Below are 19,513 nucleotides of genomic sequence, written 5' to 3' on the forward strand. Positions count from 1 at the left end.
TTCCCAATATTTCCTATTTTGAGAACATTACATTTTTATTGCACATAGGAAACAGATGGCAACTGACATAGGCATCCAGCATGATGATACACACAGGAATAGTCAGATTTACCAAGAAATTTGCAAAGGTCGTACTGTATTTACTTAACTAAATACTCACGTACGACCTTTGCAAATCATATTTGTGAATGTCCTCAAAATGTGTGAAACTTGAGGATGTTCGCAAATCATGCATGTGAATGTCCTCACACATTTGCGAACGTCATCAAACATGATTTTTTTTAGTAAAGGAGGGTCACACATTTTAGGGACATTGGCAAACGTGATTTGTTAATGTCCTTAAACATTAATTTTTTTTTTTAGTAAAGGAGGTTTGCACATTTTGGGGACATTCACAAATATGATTTGCAAAGGTCATACTATATTTGCTAAAGAGCAAAATGTCTAACAATTTTGAGAATCAGAATTTTTGACATGCAGGCAATTTCCTCAAATTAATAAGCATTTCAGGAAGTGCACCATTTTGCAATGACAGTAGGGTCATTTTTGTTTATACACAGAATTGTATATTTATATGTATGCTAATATTTTTTAAGAATTTGACCCATAAGGACCAAAATTTTCAAAATATCATGAGATTTTCATCACCTGTATTCTCAAATAATGAGATTTGTGACGTTGGCAGAAACTTTATTCATAATATCTGAGCTTGAGAAAAGGATTCCCTATGTTATTCATGCTATACTGATGCAAAACCCACTGACCCTTTCCATCAATCATCACTCTTAAATATGGTAGATAAAAGTTGGCTTTTGATGGTCAAATGTATCCGACTGGCAGCATGATTCATTTGCTGATACTGCATCATTTTATATGGTCTGTGTTCCTCCATATTAGTTGAGAGGCCTTCGTTCTAAATCCCAAGAAGTGCTACACCAGTATAGACAAACACAATAGAGCCCACAACCTCATCTGGTATCTCGGTCCTGTGAATATCACTAAGCTGAAGGGACATCAGAAGTTAGAACCAACATATACACGTCTCTTACCGCGAGTAGGGGTGTCAACCGGTCGGGTTTATCGGACCCAACCTGGACCAAACACTATAGGGTCCAGGTATGGTGACAAATAAGAAGACCCGATTAAGACTCAGGTCCGGACCCGAAGGTCCGATTAATACATGGACCCAGGTAAAATTTGTGAAATTTTATACCAAACCCGGGCCCGACCTGAGTTCTGATTAAGACCCATAAATTTTTAATGTAAAAATGATAAAAAATATTATTTTACCAGGTATGGTTCATGTAATTCTTATCGGGTCCAGGTATGGTTTCTCTTGTAGTAGACCCGGGTCTGGACCCAATACCATACTCAAAAATCTGGTCCTGGTTTCACCTGGGTCTTAACCAAACCTCACCCGTTGACACCTGGCGAGGCCAAAGCTGGGTGTACTCCCTACTGGCCAAGGGAGACCTAGGGTTTTTACACTAATGAGCTCACGAGTGAATGAGGTGGTTTTTTTGTGATAAAAATGTGATTAACAGAAAAGCCCCTTAAGTTATTACTTAAAAGGCGTGAAAATTTTGGGTTATTACATTTAACTGCCTACTTTATTTCAAATACCCACTTGAGGTGTAAAATGACACTTTCTTTTTTTTTATAAACAACACGTTTTATGCCGACCTTTTGCTATTTTTCATTAAACAAATCAGTAAATGACAGCATTTTAAACAAATTGGATAATGTGACTAAAGAAATTGGGTAATCATGTTTCTAAAACAAGACTATGATAGCACAACTAAGGGTACAAACAGGTTGGATTCAGGATGGATCCTTTCAGATCCGAATCCGAATCTAATATTCAAACAGTAGATCTGAATCCAAATCAGATCCGAGGAGGTTAGATTGAATCCAAATTTGAAATACAGGTGGTAATCTTGATCCAGAAAAAATAGAACAAAATAAGCTATTTACATGTAAAAATGCATTCGGGTCAAATTTGATTCGAATCATCTCCATATTTGACTTAAAATGCTTACCGGAATCCGACCCAAATCTGAAAGTGATCCGATTGAACCTATCTGAATTCACATTCAGATTTTAGTTGAAGGATCCATATCTGAAAAAACATCTGACTCGGATCGGATACCCTACCATATATGATCTGTTTGCAGCCTCACAACCTAACCACCAAACCATCTTTATCTTAATCTCCCTTGTGGGTTCAAAAGCTATCTTCCTCAGAACGAACCAACTTTTTTTATTTTTTTTATAAGCAAGCTGGGGTTAGGCAGATCCTTACCAGAACAACAGCCACCCCATGTAGGAGAGGGATTCAATCCTGGGCCTTCAGCTTAACACTCATAAAACAAACTTCGGTAAATATCCTACTCAATAAATTATGATTTTAGAAAGTACCAAAACCATGGACTATTTAAAATTAGTATGATTAATTAATACCAATAAAATATAAGACACTATTTTGAAAAAAAATAGAGATTTTATTATGAACTCCAATTTTATACGGGTTGAACCCAAATAGATCGATCCGAATATAAAATTTTAAGAATTTTATGCAATAAAATAAATATTATATTGTATTTTTTATCATGGATTGTTTTAAAACAAAGGTTATTTTAAAAATAATTTTTCATTAGTTAACTAGGTTTAGGTTTTTAATTTTATTTTTTTTATATGTCGTTTGGATTGGGACCAAACCAGACCCGATTCGAGACCCGGTTTGGTTTGCTCGTGCAAGGGAGAGAAAACCCCTTTAACCCATCTCCTTTCCCCTAATTTCACTCAGCCGAAACACGCTCACCTTCACGCCCCATCTCTCTTATCATTCTTCTTTTCCCCTTTTTCTCCAACAGAACCCTCTCCTTCCCTTCTGTTTCTTCTTGCCACTCCCTGCCGACGCTGGCCACGTTCCGCCGGAGACCGGCCACCCCCAGCTATCGTCGGTCCACCCACTTCCGCCTGTTTTCCCCACTCTCTCTTGTTGCTTCTTTGTCACGACGACACCCACGCCGGGACCAGCCGTTTCCTTTTGTTCGCCAGGAACCACCATCATCTGCTAGTTGAGGTCGACATCCCCTTCCTGTTTCTCCACCGCTTACCACATTGAGTGGAATGAGGTTGATGAGACGTCAACCATACATCAAAATGTATCAAAGAGAAGCATAGATTCATTCGTTCGACCTGGTTAATCTTGTTGACCTAGAGATGGCATTGTTGATCCAAGCAAGGTCGTTGTTAGGACACTTGATAGAAGCAAAGGCCCGAATGTCATTCATGGCTTTGAAATGAAATGCCAACAATGTAGATGACGTATCTCTAAAGATCCTTGAGTTGCGTTCCTTCCAAAGGTACCACCACACAGAGGTGATCCACCATCTTCATACCGTCCACCGTCGCTTTCAATGGATACAAGGAGGTCCGAAGATGAGGCTTCTTATACAATTATCCTTTGGGGGCATCCATTGTAGATGTGGCCAGGTCATTTGTAGGAGGCTACCAAATGCCAAACAATGACCAAATAGATGTTCGGATGATTCTTCTGCAGCATTGCACAGGACACATGCTAGCGAGCTGAAAACATCTATTTTTCAGGTGGCTTTGTGTGGTTACTTGATTGATTGATAGTAGTCACAGAAACTTTTTGGCCCTCGGTGATGACCCTAGACCCCAAATTACCATCTTTGGGAAAGGATTGGGACCCTCTACTCCAATGGCTGAGATGAAGAAGGCCAACGTGTAAACACCAGATTTGAAGCAATGCCTGCAATTGATTTATCTCATGTTGTCGCAATGGATGACTAAACTGTATCTCATCTCACGTTTTCAGACCAACAATTCTTTATCAAGTTGTCCAACCAAAATAGGGTTTTATCCCCTTGGCCTAGTTTGAATGTAAGCAACTCCTTGAATTCATGAAGCACCCACATCCATCCACGCCATATCATTGATCCTTGTTTCAACTTATTGCATGACTCACATCGCTCGAGGTTAGGATGCATGTCATATTTACTCCACAGAAGGTGACATCATGGTGAGTCTTCATGCAACAAACTCCACCACCATTTGGTAAGCAGACCCCTATTGGTTAATATCAGATCACGCACACCCAAGCCACCAAGGTCTTTAGGTCGGGTAATGAGCTCCCAACTCACATTGTGAATCTTTTTGCCCGACTATAGAAAGTCCCTTTAGATTTTCATGATTTTCTTGGCCCATTTTTTTTTTTAGAGTTTAAAAACAGAAAGCAAGTAAAGAGGAATTGAAGAAAGCACAGATAAGAACTACCTTACCTGAAAATGATAGTAGTCTGGAATCCTCAATAGTCTTCCATACATAGTTTGCAACACAGCCCCCAGTTAGGTACATGCCCAAGTAAGGTGTCGGCAATGAGTTGTATTGACAACCAAACACTGTCTCTGCTATAGTTGTGACTTGGCTATCACAGTTCAACATAAACAGTGAGCTCTTTTGATCATTGATTTGCAGTCCCGATAGGGTTGAAAGGGTTTGGAGCAACAACCACGTTTTTGCAATTTGACCAGCGGTTGCAAAGCCAATAATGAGTACTTCATCTGCAAATTGTTGCATCAGGATTGGTCGGGAGTTTGGTAGTTTGACACCATCAATGAATTCCTCTTGTTGTGCCTTACCAAAAGGAGCTGCTAACACCTCACATGCCAAGTTAAATAGCATGGGAGATAATGAACAGCCTTGAGAAGCCCTCTAGAGGTTTTGAAAGCCACCCCTCTTGACCGTTGATGCGCAATGAAATTCAAGCAGATGATGCGATTTCTCTCATCCACAACATCCAACGAGAGCTGAAACCTCCTGAAAGAACTTAAATAGATTTTTTTTGCAGCCTTCCCAAAAATATCTATAAAAGTCTAATGTGAACCCATCCGGACCTGGTGCCTTGTCTCGAGTTGATTCCCATACTGCTTGTCTAATTTCTTCCATAGAGAATGGGAGCTCGAGTCTCTTTGCCTGATCATCTGAAATGCTGTTGAAGGTGCTTAAGCATAGGCAAGTTTCTGTTCTCTGAGCCCCATAGAGATTTGAAAAGAATGTTGTAGCGGCTCTCATGATCTCATCACCTTCATAAAACTGGTCTTCCACTTTGTGCAACTTGATGTCCATGTTATGTCTCGTAGATGCTCGAGCATGAAAAATTCTCGTGTTGGAATCCCCTTCACGCATTTATTGTACTCGAGAGCGTTGCCTCCAATATAGTTCATCTCTAATTAATGTTATTGGTGATATTTCAGCATTCTTGGACGTCACCTGCATTGGCCTGCAAGTCAGCAAGATTATTCTCCCAATTTTGGATTTCCTTAAATCTTGTTCGACCTTCCTCCCTCGAACGTAGATTGGTTAGCTTTCTCCATAATCTGTAAGCTGCACTGGTTGCTTCCACCAGTGGTTAACAAGGGGGCAGAATGAAGGAGTGTGCATCCACCATTTTTCAAATCGGATTCATATCCCATTCCAACATGATAGGCCCATGGTCTGACAGGGTGCGGGGCTCTGTCCAACAAAGCAGGGAGTTGCAGTTATGCGTAGAATCTATCCAGTTTTCTAAGGGTTTGTTGTTCTTGGTTGTTCGACCACAAGAAATGAATACCGTCCAGACCCAACACATACATCTCCGAATGATCAACAAATTCTTTGAAAAGACGCATGCAGATGATCCTCCGAACAGGTTTATAGTATCTTCCATTCGAGGGATTGTGTTGAAGTCTCCTCCGATAACCCATGTTTCTTTGACGATGCTTCACATGTTAGAGCTCCTCCCAAAAACTGCATTGTTGGGTTGAGGTAGTCGGCCCATATACAAGACTGATGATGAAAGGGTGCTATTCAAAACCCCTATCAAGCCAAAGGGAAAGAGAGAATTCCTCACGATAAAAGCAGTGACCCGTCCATTTCCTTTAACAAACAATGATGATACCTCGAGAATATTCAACTGAGGGCTTGCCTATGAATTGAAGACCCCTGGCAATGATGACGTCCAAATCTAAAGCTTCGAGCTTGGTCTCTACAAGACCAAGCACATCCAGGTCCTTTTGTTGTAACCAATTGGCCACAAAATTCCTGTGCTCTGGCATACGCAGGCCACGTACATTCCATGAGACAATTCGCATGGTCAGATATATGTGGCTTTCCTCCACCCACCCAACCCCCCCCCCCCCACCCACCCACCCACCGCGTCTTTGAGTAGGCAACGAACCTGTGTAGTGCATCACCATTCAATCAGGAAACTCCAACTTGGGATGATACCTTCATCCTCCATAGCTTTCCATGTTTCAGCAGCAGATGCAGAAAGTCCACTCTTGTTGAATTATCAAAATTTGTGAGCCCAGTATAGATATCACAAGATGGACGCCCCCAAAAGACTAAGACATGATCAATTTCTTCAGACATTCAATTGATAAATTTCTTTTAATAAAAAATCTACACAAGATTACAAATTATACAGTAGAGGCTAATCATTTCATATTCACTGGCTCGCATTTCATACAAATTTGAATTCGCTTTTGATCATTTCTAATGCCTACAAAAAAGCTTTACATGTGTGCGGGTGTGTGCTGCAGTGGTGGAAGATACTGAATGCCTGTACAATTTGCACAATAGGGAAAACAGAGAGAGAGAGGCGCAAACAAACTCTAATCCTCTAGGCGATGAATCTCGCCCATCATGATCCGGTTGCTTGATACCTTGAAGCCAAGCAATGCTGGGTCAATCTGCCTCCCTTTCTTCCCTTTCTTCTTGTTGCTCCGGGTCACCTGAGAGGCCGTTTCAGGAGCCTCAGTGGTGTCAGCTTCTGCCACTGGTTTCTTCAGCATGTCAATGAAGGATGCATGAGAACCATCTGGATCACTGGAGGCCCGCCTGAAACCAGTATGCATGTCTTTCTTGTTCACTGCTGGAATTTCGGATGGCTGTGCCTTTGGTGGGCTTCCAGCAGCCTCCCTTCCATCTGGAAGTAATAAGAAGGCCTCAGAGAAATTTGATATAAACATGAATGCAGCTTAAAACTCAACTAAGGAGCAACTTACCAGCCGAGGATGAAGGGTTGACACAGGAAATTTTCCCTTTAGATGTAGCCAAGGAAGATAAGTCAGGCAACACCTCGTTTGATGGCAAAGATTGTGAGGCAGGTTGAAGTTTGAGCATGGGATCGCGAAGACCTCTTAAAAAAGAGGTCGACAACCTGAACCAATGAAAAGGCTCTATTATTTAGATGCGCAAAAAAATATGAATCACACAACATTGGGTTGCACTTATTAATTTCTTCATGTTCTACCATGTCATCAGATTTAAAAACTGTCAAAGTTTGTGGCACCAATCGAACACCAAACATGTGGTATGGGAGATTTATAATCATTTTTTTTTACAGAAAGCAGGGGTTAGGCAGACCCCTACCAGCTATACAACCATACCATTGGGTTTCGAATTTGCAATGTCCCAACACAAGGTGACGTGCACTAACCGCTCCTGCCAGACAAGCAGATACCCCATTGGTAATTTTTTTAGGACAATCATTAAATCTAGACAAGGTGTAAAATTTTTAAGATAGGAATATGTTGCGCATCACCACCACCATCATCATGGGGTGGACTGTGCGGATTGGGGAATGTAACCTATATTTTCAAAAGGTTACATAGATCCAGTGATAGCCGGTTCCATATTTGCAAGGACTTGGCTAATCGAAGGATGAGCTGTAGTCCAGCGATACAACAAGATGGTTACGACTTAAGACATCACTCAAGTCTAATCTGTGCTCTGAATCAGTTCACTTTTTTAATGACATACCTTCCATCATTGAAGCCTTCATCTACACCCAGCTCCTGGCGTTGCACACCTGCAGTATTGCCAAAAGCCCATAAACATTGGATCAAGAGAAAACCTAGAAGGCCATTGGGCATGTCAGCCTACCAAGAAATATACAGCTAAAACATGAAGATCTTACTCACCCGATCTGCCCAGAGAAGCAGGCCGAACAGGAGTATGAATTATCAATTCCCCATGATCCATCACTGCTGGTCCCTGATCAAGAGCATTTTGTTGGTTCTCCAACTTGTTGGCAGGCTTGACTTTAGATCCACGTTTCTTTCCCTTCTTCCCCTCCTTTGCCTCTAAAAGTTCAACGCTATCTGTCAGCGGCTCAATGATCAGATCTTGATCGGTGTTAAAATTCTGTGATGCATCTTCAACAGCAGACAAGACCTTTTCTTCTACCAAAGGATGGGAGCTGAATCCTGTTCTTTCACCAAATTTAACACCATCTGATTGCTCTTCAATATCTCCATTAACCAAATTATCTTGCATTGCCAGCCCACGATCAGATGGGCCGCCTTCTGCAAAAGAATTTCCCAGTCCCTCCTGGTCTTGAAGAAGCTTCGCTGGATGGGCTGAAGAGGCCTCATGGAAAAGCCAGGAAGGCTCTCTTCTTTCCAAGGAAGAAGAAAACACACCATCACCAATATCCAAAGAATGGTCAGGATGAAGATGCTGCTTTTGATGCAGCAAGTCCATTAGCAAATGACTTGATCTCGGTTCCTCAGCAACATGATTAACTTCACTATTTCTTTGTTGCAGTTCTCTTTCAAGATGCAACTGGTGGAGATGTGCTTCCATCCAGTTATCTGACTGCTGTCCAGGATGTAGAAGATTGTTGAATGGCAAGTGCTGTTCTGGCCAACGACCATCCAATGCATCCCTCTTCACACCATGAAATGAACTGGGATTGGACCGAGAGATTGGTGGGTGAATTTCTTGGTTGAATAAACCCAGTTGACCTGCAAGGTGTGCCTGAGAATGCCGTTCCTGTAAATCTAGATTTTGAAGATGAGCAAGAGTGTTCACCAAATCAGCATTCCCTCCTGAAGCTGCATGTGGTACAGAGGCCAGTCTCTCAAATGGCAGTGAATTATGATCATACAGTCCATGCTGCAGATGCTCCTGTAGTAGGAGGCTCCGCTCAAGCTGGTTTGGTTGCTCAAAAGAACCAGACCCCACAAATTGTGGTGGCTGCATAGATCTTTGCTGCTGCTGATAAAGATCCAAGGGACTTAACCCTGCTGACAGGGACTGATGATGATTTGGCATTGTCCTGATGAAATGACCTGATTCATCAACTGACCAAGCACCTCCAATATGCCTCTCTTCTTCTATAGCCTGCTGACGGTGCCGGGATTGCGGAGGAAACTGCTGGGCATGCAGTTGCTCATGATGCATTCCCAAAAGAAATTGCTCTTCAGGAGAAAGCCTTGGCTCATGCTTTGCCTGTGACAATAGTTGAAGTATATTGTTGTGTTGTCCCCGATGGGGACCCTGACTAAATTTTGCTTGAAGAAGCTCTGCCCGGTCGTTGAGTCGCATAGAAGTTTCCAAAGTAGGTTGAACACCAGAAAGAAGATTACCATGTTGCCGAGACAGCAACTGATCAAATGCATTGTTGGTTCTCAGTGGATCCATCTGATGCTGCCCAAATCTAGGGTCATGCATACGTTGCTGAAGCAACTGCTCAAGTAGGTGGGACTGCTGCTGCTGATGAAAGTTCTGCTGCCGTAACTGCATTTGGTGTTGAAGCTGTTGCTGCTTCAAGTGGTGCTGCTGTTGTTGGAGCTCCAATTGTTGCTGTTGTTGTTGGAGCTCCAATTGTTGCTGCTGTTGAAGCTGAAGTTTAACTAGTTGATGTTCAATATCAGACAAAAAGTGAGCATGAGATCTTCGAGAAGGATTAATTATGTGACCAACAGAACCTGGCAACTCTATATTTGGCACTCCAAAAGGCATATCTAGATGAGACAAGCTGTTCTGTTGCTGGAGATGCTGCTTCTGTAATTGTTGTGAAAACAAGTGATCCATTAGGTCCAACTGATGTGCCTCTTGTTCAAGCTGTAACAAGCGACGAGCATCCATGTTCTCATCAACAGAACTAAGACCTGTACTTGCATCTAGCTGTAACAACCGGCGACCATCCATGTTTTCATGAACAGCATTAAGACCTGCACCCGGATCTCTTTTGGCAACATCAGACCATGTTTCTCCAATAGCAGAATCAGTTACCCTCCCAACAGGATTCTGCCTGTGTAAAAAATGGACTACATCTCTTCCCATCTCCTGATTTGCAAGGTACCCAGGATTTCCAGCAGCAGATGACATGTTTGATGACTCAAAAAGCTGTGGATTTGTCCCTTCAAACTCAGACCATGGAAAACCAAGTGGATGCAATACATTGCCTTTAGAAGCAGAAACCATTGGATTCAGGCCACTAGTTTCCCCCAATTCATTTGAAGGAAAATGTTTTGTTGAAAGATCTTCTAAAGGATCAACAAGGCTTCCAGTTGGTTTTCTCAGATGTCCGCTACCACTCACTGGCCACTTTGGGAACAATGCTTCTGCATCCAAAGCAGCACAAATGGAGTAAAAAGCAAACAATCATGGAAAATTCAGATTTTCTAAAAACATAGAGAGAGATTGAAACACAAACCATCAATGCTTTGAGCAACATTGTGACTGCCTTGTTTGTCAGTATTGAGAACGTTTTGTGCTGCTTCTGAATGAACATCATGAAGTCTACCATAAAGAGATCCCACTGACGCTTCATGCTTGGACAATTCTGGCTGCAGATGATGACCTTCCAGTTCAGAAAGTGACCTTGTCTGGATGTCTTCAGGAAGAGACAAAGGGAACCCAAGACCTTGGCTCTGTACATCTTTTTCTACTACAGCATCTGTTATGTCTGCTTTATTTCCAGTGTCTATACCAGACAACCTTTTAAATTTTAAATGAGGCATGACGTCACCAAGCTCCTGAAAAGGTGTCCCTTCCGGGGCATCTGAAAGGCATACAGGCAAGTCAGTGCCAAAAAAACCCTGTTCAAACCAAGAAATGATGTCAACACCAAGGAAAGGCCCTTGTATATCCCCCTGGGGATCCCTGTAAACTAGGCTCAGATCTTCAGGATTATAGCTCCCATCTGAAAACTTTGTATCACTATTGTTTGCTATCTGCTGTTGTACATGAATGGAAGCTTCCTGGAAACCCGGTAGATCAAAAATGAAATTTGCATCACTTGGCAGTTTGGAATGAATATCCGATGACAGAGGGGGACCAGAAGCACTATATTTTAAGGGTTTCAGAGAAACAGGATCAGCAACTTGTGCGCCATTGCTCAGAGAACCTTTATCACCAATTGTACCACCTAAACCACTGTATTTAGCGAAACTTTCATCTGTATTGGAATTGCTATTAAAATTAGAAGCTGTCAAACTCAAGTCGCCAGAGCTGGCCCCATCCTTGGAGGTGGCAACTTTCTCTTCACTCAAGTTAAGAGAGTAACGTTGTTCTGAAACCCCAAGATGTAGTCAGATAAGAAAAAGAAGACATGATAATATCAGACTGACTGACAGAAAAACAATAAATTATTTACCAACAAGCAGGCTCCCTTGCAAGGCATTTCCATCAGTGTTGCTAGGATCTTGAATTCCTAAAGTATAACTATTTGTAAACACCCTCACCAAAAAAGAAAGAAACAAAAAATAATAACACAAAAGAGGAAAACCCTTATTAGGCACCAAGTAGATAATTATGTCTACCTGCTTCAGGTTCGTACTTCCCCACTTTATCTCTATTCGGAACACGTGGCACACCACTGCTAGTAACTTTTCCCTTCCATATATCTTCTAAGACAGCCTGAACACAGAATAACAACGTAAACCAAGAAAAAACCAGATAAACAATGTAATTGTAAACCAAGAAAAGAAACAACAAGAAAAAGAGTTCTTTGGTGACTGGAGAAAGCACTGTCGTTTGTTTAAAATTTTCATGTTCGACAAGTAATTTCTCCTCAAAACTTTTAAAAGGTAGACTTATACAGAAGAAAAAAAACAGAACCACAATAAGATGGCTATTGGTGCATAGACACCTAAAAATGAGAAGCGTGGTTTATAATGATTGATTTTAGAGCAGCAACGCTGAAAAATAGAAGGAATCATATGTTTCCGTATTCCCAAAACCTATTTAATATAGGTTATAGCCATGCAGATATATGAGGTGACAATCAAAGGAACATAGATGCAGGACAGGATAACAGATATATAAATAGATACTTTAGATGAAATAGACTGGATATAACTCCAAATCACGAGCACAAGGCTCTCTACTTTAGGATGCAACCTGAAACCAAGAACCCATAGTGCAGCATGGTAGTTTGGTGCAAGCTTCATTTGCCTGTGAGAAATTTAAAAAATCACAACGAACCCTTTTGATTTATAGTGTCATTCTTTTCCCTTCAAAATATGGTGTTTATAGGTACTATTTAAGATATCACACAAATGAGAAAAGAAAATGATCCAACTCTTTCTACCCTAGTACTCTCTCCCTTTTTCACAAGTTTGTCCAATCTCTTTTGTGCTGTAGATTAGGAAAGAAGGTTTTTCTAGGCGAAAAAAAAAACATACAATGATAGATCACGTTTGACCCAGTCACAAATATCAGTATTGCGGCTATTGCCTATATCTCAGTGAAGCTATTTCTCATGATATTACAGGTTTGATGATAAATCTCAGGGCTTAAAAATTTTAAATATATATAGATGGATATATAATAAAAATAAAAATAAGAAAACATCACATTTAGATAATAAAATAAATAAGTAAATGCAAAATAAAGAAGAAAAACACATTTAAAATATCATGATATTTTACCTATAATATTGTTTGCTGAAAATAAGGCAATAATATTGAGATATTTTGAAATATCACCGATATCTGTCACAGAGGTTTGAGCAAAAGCTAATATGTATCCTCCTTTTTTTATAGGCAAACTGGGGATAGCCCTGTAGGATTCAAACCCAAGATCCCTCAGTTATGATAGACCTAACCACCCAGCTATCTCATTTGACCCCAAATTTCCTAGGTTTAGCAAATGCAAAATAGTAAAAGTCTTCATTTTTCCTAGACTTTAAGTTAATTGAAAATTTGAACTCCAGAATTCTGTAACAATTTCCATTTTGAAAATTCTGATAACTTTCCTCCAGCTTTGCTAGTGTATATTGACATATGATCCTCCCTCAGAATATTCAGATCTCCGATTGCTAAGGGACCCACAACCTTGACATCATGCACTATAGTTCAGATTTATCCTGAAGGCAACACATACCAAATTTTCATTCCAATGAAATTTATTCCACAACTTAAAAAAAAGTTCAACAATAAAGCATCAATTAAACAAAAGAGATATCAACTAAACAACAAGATTGGAATACATTTCAAAAGGCTGAGCCAAGTCTTTATCCCAATAAAGAAAATATAGGAATAAGATAAATCACACAAAGAACATAGACCATTTTTATGATTTTGTTCAACTAACGCATCAATATTAAGTATCAAACAACTTACCCCCTCATCTGCATCAGGGGACACAAATGCTAAAGGTTCTATAGGATTAACCTCTGTGATTTGAGGAACTTCTTCACGAAATCCATTTGATACAATATCAGCAGAAGCAAAGACATTATGTTTTCTGTAAATGTCAAGGAGTTTGCCTCTTGGGTAGCAAAAACTCTTAGCAGACGGACCAGACTTCAGGTGTCTAGATTCATTTGCCCCTATTGGTGGGGCACCAATAGGAGTTGAAAAAGACAGACCAGTAAGTTGTTGGCTTCCACTGAACTGAGACCTCCCACGGCCTAAAGCAAATCCAACATTGGTACCATCAGACCGTGCTTTCTCCAAACCAAACCCTGGAGCAGCTCGATGCACCATTGAACCTGTGGAATGAATTTCCAAACGATGACGTGGCCTCCACTTGTCACGGAAGTCAGTTTCACGTTCACGGTTACTGCTAGGGAAAGACTGTTTTTCATTAGAAGGTTCTTTTATCTCAATCTCTATCCTTTTCTCACTCCGAGAGTCCTCCCTCTCTTCAGGACCCCACCTAGAGGACCATTTGCTGTCACGTCGTGTTTCATGTCCAGCATTGCGGGCATTAGCATCCTGCCATCTATCTGATGAAGGAAGGGGCTTTCCCTCACTAACTTCTCTTGTTAAAGCATTATCTATACGGCGATCACTTTTGCGGTATTCATTTTCTCTCTCTCCTTCTTTCCGGCGATCTCTCCGGACAAGTACACTGGTTTCCCTCTCTTCTTCACGCCAACGACGACCGCTTTCAATCTCAGATGTGTTTCTTCTCCAATCTTTCTTATCTTGGGAGCTATCCAAACGCCAAGCCTCTTTCTGAGGTTCTGGAGCTCGGACATCCTACGCAACAGAAAAGAGAAAGTAGTTGATCAAAATTTATCATAACAGAAATAAGCACTCCAATGGCCAAGGAACGTGACTCTTAAAAGCCCTGATCCCAGAAACATTGTAACAAAGAAATAATAAAACCAACAAGGCACCGGAAAAGGTATCCGAAACAAGGCAAGGAAAATCTGGGAGCTACATCTCCTTATCTTTCCACAAAATAGTGAAAAAGGCAGAAAATACATCATGATTCCCATAACACAGGAATACAAATCATCAGTCGATCAATTCAATGCAGCAATTTCATAATGGAATTTGAATAAAACATGCACAAGCAAATTCGAAATCAGAGTTTGTCCCAGAAATATCTAGTTATTAAAAGATCTTATGGATATATCAGGGTTACAAATCTCGTTTCATATAGAGATTGATACCCCTACCCTCTGCACAACCACAAGCTAATAGTATTAGATGTATGGTTTTATATCATCAGCTAATTATGTAGTTATATATTATAGTTCTGCAAATTATAATGAATAATAAACAATTTTCCAAATCCAAATACCGTATCATGCTTTTCATTACAAAAGAATAAAAAAACAAGACTGATGAAATATCAACTACCCCTTTCTCTCGTTTATCACTTACCCAACTACTAAGCTCCTACAGTAATTTACTGTCCGAACTAAAATGTAAAGGAATGGACCTGTTGACCCATTACAGTAGTTTAATAGATTGATCTTTTCAACTATTTATAAAAAGGTATACAGAAATTCCTCAATTACAAAGCACATGGGAAGTAATGGGAATTGTTATTCCCAGAAGCGAGATTTACATTTCAAGTAACTTCTCAGAAATTGAGAGCAAGAGAGAGAGATTCACATTTCTGGTATCCTTCCCAGAAATTACACTTCCACTCCCATTTGGTGCTTCAAATAGCCCGGAACTACATAACAAGCTGAGCTGCTAACAAAAACCACACTCATCTCACATAGGGATGTCATTGAATCAGATTTTATTCGATATACGACCAACTTCAATTCCGATTAGTTGCATTTGGTAAGCCAAACCCATATCCGATGATAATCAGATGCAGATATGGTTTTGATTTTTTGTTACTGAATCCAACAAATATTCGAATTTGACCGATATCCAAATCTGTTTACATGTAAAAAAAATGGATACGGTATGAACTTTTCACCACCGAAATTTGAATATGTTTAGCTAACATCCGATTAGTCTGATATGGTATTGGCTACATCCGATCCGAATCCAAACCATTTACATCCCTAATCTCACAAGAAACACAGCCCAAGAATGTTGAATTGATAAAAATTCAAGCTCGAGCTCAATTGTGAGCTCATGTATGCTCACGAAAATCTCATTAAGCTTAGTTTAATATGTTGAAAAAGAATACACGGACGTATATAATAATATATGATTTCTATGAAACCTTACACAAAACCAATGTTTGCAATAGCAACTATTGGCTTTTCCTTCAAAAGGATGGTTACGGGGTGGAAAAGCTTCCTTTTCTTAAATCATTTGATGCTTTAAAAAGGTTTTGTGCTTGTTTATATGTGTGAGAGAGAGAGAGAAATGTGTTGGTAAGGACCCCTTTCCATCAGGTCCACAATCACAGTACAGGTGTTTGTGCTTGATTTGAACAGGTAGATGTGTTTATCATTGCTTTTTACTAAAAAACATGTTTAGATCAAATTGATTTAATGCAAAACAGCTTGAATAATTTATCATTAAGTTTTTGTGTGATATCAGCTGTGGTTTTAGCATGATCAGCCGTTGATACACCTATCAACCCTCCTTCCAACCAAAAATGACTACCTAACCCAGAGTGGTGCCCCAATCCATCTGATCAAATTTGAACAGCTCAAGTTGGATCTTGGATCAGATTCACAGACCAAGTCCATCGGCATCTGCCCCAAATCCAACTTATTGCATCGCTATACCTGCTGCATGACTTTTAGCATCACCTACTCCTGTGGCCAAAGTTTTGCCAAGGCAATGAGACTAGAAACTGTATGATAAAAAAAGAAAATACAGCATCAAACAGATTTTGAACCAATAATATCCCCTGAAGAGGAAAACGCAGCATGAAGCCTTTTGTTAGATCAATATATACTTCATATGAACATGAAAAGACCACAAAAAATAAAATTTCAACTCCAAAGATGCTTGAAAATGCCAACATTAGCAACTATTTAGTGCACATCAGTCGGCTGAAAGGAGAGAGATGATTGCAGTTTGAGAAATATCAGCAACTTCAACCAAGGAAGCTGCAAAGACAGTGATTTACATACCCCAGATGATGCTGAAAGGAAAGCCTTGCTTTCACTGTGCCTTGAGTAGAGCCACTGTGGTGACAGCGGTATACCCTCAGATGCTGGTTGATCTGAATCAATTCCACACAAATTAACTCACCAACCACAAAAGTGAATAAATAAGTTGAAAGTTGCAATTGCTAATGCATACAAGGAAAAGACAGAAGAGTGAATCTATAAAAGATAATAACTTTAGTATATGACGAACAGGGAAGGGAAGAAAAATAACCTTAAATAGGTAAAATTACACAGAGAAAATCAGTATACACAAGATTTTATCTGCAGCCTTTATATTTGAATAAAACAGTTGAAAACATACAAAAGGGAACAGCACAATAAGAGGATTACCTTTTGATTCATCAAAAAATCCTAGCAAAGTCCTGTCTTCCTCATGCCCTCCAGAGGCTTCATCTAATAAGCCAAGAAAACAACATCAAAAGAATGATCTGAAGTTCTGAACAAATTAATCATAATAAAAAATGGCCAACACATCAGTGTCTTGAAGTTCCAATCAAAATGAGAATCATAACAATTAGGAAAGAGACTGCATAGATAGAATAAGCATAGACCGCTTAAACAAATATAAAATGACACAAAGAGGACATATGGAAATCATGATGACTTTTAGATTGCAAGTTACACCTCTAAGATGACGTGAAAGATGATTCTGGAACAAAATAAAAAGATCAAAACGGGCAATCAAAACTGTAAGTGCAGAAAAGAAAAAGGATGTACTCCACTAGATTAAAGAAATACAAGGACTGTATGGATAAAATGAAAAGGAGATAAAAAATAAAGAACATATATATTCGGTACAGCTTCAGTCAACCATCCCACAATCCATTGCCATGGTCAGATGAAACATTCTTTACGTAGGTAAACTGCATTATATGGGCAACAGGAAAGCACCATCAGGTTTGACCGTTTGACCCTTCACCTGCAAAACCACAAAGATACATAGATACGTGTGTGCAATTTTTCCTTCTCTCCTGTGAAGCTAATTTTTGTCTACCACAATCTGCGCCTACTTTAAAGCTAAGATGAAAACCATCAAAAACTCTTCCACCTTCTGGTCAGATGCAACTTAATGTTAGAAAGCCTCTGTAATCAACTTTGAAAGAAAAAAGATCTAGAAGAAATGCATAACTTTGAACCAGGATGAACAAGGAAAGAGAAATCTTGAGTTCCACCCATTCTATGCACAGGATCTATATCACCAGAAAACCACATAAATGAATACCAAAGGAGTGCCACTAGATGGAGAGAAAGGCAGTACCATCAACAGTAAGTAAGGACTATATACAACTGAATACAAATGAGCGCCTCAGCTTTCGGCTGCTTGCCGAACCTAGTTATTTCTAGAGATGCTAATCCTAATGATCTTTGTCCGTCACATTAGGGGCAGTACATTATTTAAATCATGCAAATAGCTATAAAAGACAATGCTACAAAAGGAAAGCTACCACAAGGGAATTAGACAAAGAACAAACACCCACAACACAATCGCAGTCTAGTACACAATTTGCACCACTGCACCTTTATGATCATCTCGCACGCAAAAGTTTGTGAAACAGTAGATCCATTTGAACGAGGCACCACAAGAGTTATCATTTAGTAATTATCGGGGTAAAATACTCAAAATCCGAGCCCAGTTCAAAATAAAAGAACAAGATATCATCACAAATGCATCCAAGAAGATCGGCATTTTCCACAAACTTCGGCAAATAGAAAAACAAAAACAAAAAATAATCAGAACCTTAAACACTGCAAAATCCCCGAAAGCAACATAGGCAAAAGAACCATAACCTAAACCAAAAGGAAAAAAAACAGACAAAAAAGAAAGGAACAAAAAAGGTTCATCTAGCGTCGACATCTAAACAAAAACGATCGCAGAAGGACAACTGAAACCCTAAAAATCAGATGCAAACACGAATCCCCCCCCCCCGCATTAAAGATCAAATACGCTGTCAACAAAGCCGCATCAAACGGTTCCAAAGGAAAACAAAACAAAACAAAAAAGAAGAGAAATTCTTTAATCTTCCATGCCCAATCTCACCCTAGGCGAAGCATCTGAAACGAATCCAAAAAACAAAAAATCGAAGCACGCTCGAAAAACCGGTTCCGGGAAACCCTGAATCACCTTTCGCAATCCACGCGTCGTCAGGGGCTTTCACAGCAAGGAGATCGTCCGGCAGATCGACCTTTCCGGCGGCCATCCTCAAACCTTACGCAGATGGAAGAAATCGAGAGGAACCAAAGCGATCGGCGGCAGGGCGACCGAGAGCAATGGCACACGGGGGAAGAATCCGGCGACGGACGGCCGGAATTGGCGGAGAAACCGGGGAAACGGACGGAATTAGGGCGAGAAAGGGGAGGGGTTGATGGTGATGAGGAAGAAGGACGAAAAGGATGGCTTTAGGGCTCGATGGAGAGGCGACAGAGAGACAATTGGGGAAGGAAGAGAAGGGGTCGCGAGCGAAGGGGAACTGGGAAGGGTTTCTTCTTGCGATAGAGGAAGAGATGGGGAAGCGAGCGAGGGTACGGACGGGGGAAGGACCGAGCAGGAAATAAGGGAGGATTTCTGTGATATCGAAATGACGCGAGGGCGTGGGAGGGTTCAAGTAAATTTGTAAACCTTTTTTTCTATCTTTATTTCTTTATTAACTTTTTTTTATTTTGTTTTCTTTTGGTGTTTTGCCTTGGGTGCAGTAGTGTAAGGATTATTTATAGGAGGGTCCCTGTCATAGAGGTTTATCTCCTGTGGCCCTAGGAATTTTTTCATCTTTTTCATTTGCCCCCCACCCTACCCCTGGAAAAGATGGTAATTTCACAGTTTGCATCAAGTGGGTCGGGTCATTATCCGATACCGACCCGACATAAGGTAATTCGGGCGGAAAA

The 19,513-nt window shown here is 40.3% G+C and overlaps 1 protein-coding gene across 3 annotated transcripts; it reads right to left on the reverse strand.

The window, feature by feature from the left end:
* Positions 1–6,440: 6,440 nt before the first annotated feature.
* LOC149851459 (uncharacterized) lies at positions 6,441–19,193 on the reverse strand. 3 transcript variants are annotated; one of them, XM_090000796.1, is made up of 11 exons: positions 18,756–19,193; positions 16,964–17,026; positions 16,595–16,686; positions 13,479–14,291; positions 11,625–11,721; positions 11,459–11,515; positions 10,517–11,374; positions 7,995–10,424; positions 7,834–7,882; positions 7,077–7,231; positions 6,441–6,997 (listed from the first exon to the last, which is right to left on the reverse strand). In XM_090000796.1, exons 1-11 carry the CDS (start codon positions 18,829–18,831, stop codon positions 6,684–6,686), a joined length of 5,004 nt encoding a protein of 1,667 aa, XP_089856922.1. In that variant the 5' UTR covers positions 18,832–19,193; the 3' UTR covers positions 6,441–6,683. The 3 variants fall into 3 exon arrangements, with proteins under 3 accessions (XP_089856922.1, XP_089856917.1, XP_089856913.1); XM_090000791.1 differs by having other exon boundaries at positions 11,459–11,506; positions 13,428–14,291; XM_090000787.1 differs by having other exon boundaries at positions 13,428–14,291.
* Between the last annotated feature and the right edge of the window lie 320 nt (positions 19,194–19,513).

This window comes from Nuphar pumila, chromosome 1 (genome assembly GCF_984573655.1).
Source record: "Nuphar pumila chromosome 1, dmNupPumi1.hap1.1, whole genome shotgun sequence".
Taxonomy (NCBI): domain Eukaryota; kingdom Viridiplantae; phylum Streptophyta; class Magnoliopsida; order Nymphaeales; family Nymphaeaceae; genus Nuphar; species Nuphar pumila.